The sequence below is a fragment of the Chanos chanos genome, chromosome 8 (genome assembly GCF_902362185.1).
Source record: "Chanos chanos chromosome 8, fChaCha1.1, whole genome shotgun sequence".
In the NCBI taxonomy this organism is placed as follows: Eukaryota; Metazoa; Chordata; class Actinopteri; order Gonorynchiformes; family Chanidae; genus Chanos; species Chanos chanos.
The window spans coordinates 19802274-19806566 of NC_044502.1; the positions used below are offsets into that span (position 1 = coordinate 19802274).

At 38.3% G+C, this 4293-nt stretch overlaps 1 gene segment (V, D, J or C); it reads right to left on the bottom strand.

Moving 5' to 3' along the window:
- LOC115818843 (immunoglobulin heavy variable 3-33-like) lies at nucleotides 1-2796 on the bottom strand. The segment is given in 2 exon segments: nucleotides 1-305; nucleotides 2754-2796. Coding segments are annotated over 2 exon segments (348 nt in total).
- Nucleotides 2797-4293: the final 1497 nt, after the last annotated feature.

Sequence of the window (4293 nt, forward strand, 5' to 3'; positions counted from 1 at the left end):
TCACAGTGAATCTCTATCACAGTAATAAACTGCTTTGTCCTCAGTCTTCAGTTGATTCATATGAAGGTAGAAATTAGAGCTGTCCTTTGATGCTATGAAACGGCACTGCACTGCCTGGGCTATGCTCTTGTCAGAATCAGAATAATAGTAAATGATCCACTCCAGTCCTTTTCCAGGAGCCTGACGGAACCAGTGCATGTCATAGCCAATAAATCCACTGCAGGCACAGGTGAGTTTGTGGGCTCCACCAGGAGACAGAACCACTGGCTGTTCAGACTGGGTGAGAACAACCTGACACTGGACACCTGTAGGAACACAGAGACAAATTCATTCAAACAGTGATAAAACTGGGAGTATTCTCAAATTCCCAAATTATTTAACCAAACCCAAAAACTCACATGACACGACTGCCAAGAGGAGCAGCTGTGACAGCAGAGAAAAAGGGAACATTGTTTATGGTGATGCTGAGTTAGTTAGAGCTGCTCTATAGGAGAACTTTTAGACCATTGCTGTTTAAACAGTGAAGACAATGAAGAATTCAGTAGATTTGCATTGACGTATGGGTATCAGTTACTTATGAGCAGAGATCAGGGAAGTGGCATAAACAGGATATGTGAAACCATAGGATCTACCAGTGAAAATATCAGCATCTCATCCTGGTCTATTTGAAAGACAATAAGTGCCCCCTTGTGTATAAGGAGGGGTACGGTGGGTAAAGTGAAATTTTCTCCAAATTCCTTCTACATTCTTCAACTTCTTTTGAAACTGATAGTTCAAACATAATGTGTGATATTTGTCAGTTGTGAGTGAAATTCCAAGGAAAAAAGCTACTTCCTCCCATCAGACGTAAGGATTTGATGTGGTTTTGGGATGAATTAAGTTAATAGACATGTCGTTTCAATTCATATCAATACAAATGTCAGAGAGTAAAACATTTCATGGTTTATAATCAGACAGTTTTCATATCTTTGTTTTCTAAGTTGTCTTTAAACCCCAAAAAACAAAACAAACAAAAAAAAAAAAACCCTGTACATTGGCTGTTTAATGGTTAGCAGTACTATAGTTAAAACAGGGATGACCTAGGTATAAACGACAGTTTAATCTTGCTTCCACAGTCAGGCTGAGTCAGCACCAATGGTGGACCACATGCTCCACAAGGATAGAAGTTTGCAAGAGGTCCAGACATGGGGCCAGTTGTACGTGGGGCCCCAATTAATTTTGTGAAGGATATCTGACTCTTCATTGACTCTTGAATGAATTAGGGTTGTGCCATTACCTCCTTTTAAAGAACCTGACTTGCCCTCTGGGATAATAAGAGTCTCAGTTCTCCCACTGGGCAGTGAACAGGGGAGCATTAGTAGCTGACTGATTTTCTTACATTGCAAACTGTAGTGGTGTGGTGCGGTGGTGCTACATTGGCGCTACATTGCATAATCCATTTGCTGGGACCACAGAACCAGGAACACAGTCTGTGTTGAATTTTCGTCACTGGGTCTGCTCTTCAGTTCTTGAATTTGAGAAGGATTTAAGTCTGTGTGGCTATTGATGACTAATTATGAGGTAGTGTTTGCTTATGAGGTAGTTAAACCTGATTGATGCACTAAATGTAAGTTACTTTGGTTTAAAAGCATCTGTGCAATCTTACAAATGCCAAACTGTAAATTTTACAGTTCAGGTCTGGAGTGATATATAGATGACTTACTGACTCATATAAATAATTGAAGATTATTTGTCAACGTTTTGCAGTATAAGCTCAAGAGAACTGGTAAAGTAAAAGAAAAAAGAGAAGTCTGTTTAAGTTTAATGAGTCACGTTTAATGACATGCTGACTGTGAGAGATAATACTGTTGTGGTTTATTAGCAATGTATAAAAATGTGTCACTGGTTTGTATGTTTACCGCTGTAGTTGAACTCTGAAAACACGGTTCGGGAAAAATATTGGACATATAAATATATGTTACGACAAAATGGTGTGGTTCATTTAATTTCTGATAAGCCACACTTTCTTTCTTTCTTTCTTTCTTTCTTTCTTTCTTTCTTTCTTTCTTTCTTTCTTTCGTGAGCATGAAGACTACAATTTTGGGGGAATGTAGTAACTATATATATGAATATCTGTTAGCTTACAGTTACGTTTTTTACAAGTGCCTATGTAGAGGCTTTTGAACTGGATAGCTACTAGTTCATCATAGTGTGAGTCTTTAGCACAGTAATGCACAGCTGTGTCTTCAGTCTGTAGATTATTCCCTCGTAATTTTATTGTGTTACTGCTGGTGTCTCTTGAGATGCTGAACTTGTTTTTCAGAGACTCTTTGTATTCTGAACTCCCACTACAGCTGATATATCCAATATATTCCAGACTTTTTCCTGCTGGTTGTCGAATCCAAGCTGTCTGTTCACTAGTGACTGAATATGAGACTTTGCAGACTTTGCTGCGAGAGAGAGTTCGTGAATTGGAGAGAGAAGAGAGTTTGGATTTTCCCGCAGTTTATGGCAAAAATTGCGTCATCAGTGTATCTGGTATCTGGGTTCATTGCTGTATAAAATACTGTTACACTGCAAGCTGAGAAGATGGGTTCAGATTACCCATGGGGTCAAGCATGCAATTATGGGTAGTATGGTCTATGGGCCTGGCAACCTCTACAAACATTTGTTACAAATACATGAGAAAATCAGTGAAATACTCTAACTTGTCAGTAAAATGAACTGCAAAACACCATATCTTTCATTTTTCTTACTAGACCAAAGAAACTCACAGGATGTGGCTGCCAAGAGCAGCACTAGAGACACAGAGAACATGACTGGGTTTGAAGATTAACTTTTAAGAATGGTTCCTGTAGAGCTCAGAAGCTATTTAGGATTTAAATAGAGATTGGTCACATGAGACAGCAAGAGGGAGAACTTGCATAGAGGAGTCACATGACATAAATAGTTGTCAACAACACCTTCCTAATTTTTCACCTTGTAATTTCTGGCACATTTTAAGTACTTAGATTTAAGGGGGAAAAAGAAAAAAAAACAAACAAAGAAAGATTCAAATTACAACATGATCTGAACTGTGTAAAACCTTGAATTTGTGACCTTTAATTTCAGTTATTTCAATGCAAAAGAATGAGATGATTTCAGGTTTTTTCCCCTATTTTTTTCTTTATGTACTTTTCATCTTTTCTTAAGGCCAGATTAATATCTAACACATGTTTCTAATGGTCTACATTCTGCCCACATGTTAAAAGTTTTCAAATGTCACTGAAAACATGCACTGACATATAAGGATAAATATCGCCATCTGTAGGTCAACAGCTACACTTGAAGGAGGATGCTTTTATATTCTTACACTGTGTGGCACCTTCCCCTTTGGACTGTTTTCACCTCTAAGGAATATTATATTTTATATTGCTGAGATTCTCAAATGGCTTGTCCAGCCTCTTGTCCACACCCAATCTACCCGTATATGAGATATTCACCCTTCTATTACTCCAGAAATACCTAGTAACACACACACACACACACACACACACACACACACGCACAGCAGCAGCAGCAGCGAGAAGTTCAATAAACGGGGCAAAAAAGTGATGGAGAGAGTGGGCATCCTTGTCTGGCTCCCTGGTGCAGTGTGAAGCTCTGTGATGTTAATCCATTAGTAACAACTGTGGCCACTGGTGAACTGCACAGTATTCTTATCCACTGAATGAATGATTCTCCGAAACCAAATTTGTGTAGCCAAATAAAATTTTCCAATTTCCTCTATCAAATGCTTTTTCTGCATCTAATGATACTATTATTGTTTTTAATTTGTTTTGTTTTGATACGTTGATTAGATTAAATAATCTGTGCATGTTGTTTGAAGAGTGTCCTCCTTTGATGAAGCTGGTCTGACTGAGTGGATTAGTGATGGGATTACAGTTTCAATTTGGGTGGCTAGTGCTTTACTGATAATTCTGATATCTGCATTGATGAGCGATAGGGGATGGTAGCTGGAACAGAGAGTTGGGTCTTTATCGGGTTTCAGAAGTACTGAGATGAGGGCGGTGTTCATGTGTGGTGGAATTGTTGAGTTATGTTTGATGTTAAGTGCCAATATGTAAAACAGTGGTGAGATTGTATTCCAAAAATGTTTATAAAACTCAGCAGGAAAGCCATCAGGTTGTGGAGCTTTATTGTTTGGCATCTTATTGAGTGCTTTGTGGAGTTCATTAGGTGTTACTAGTGTGTTTAGTTCATCTGTTTGTTCCTTATTAAGTTGGGGAAGTTTTATATTAGATTAAATTGTGGGGTTTTCAATTTCTGATTTTC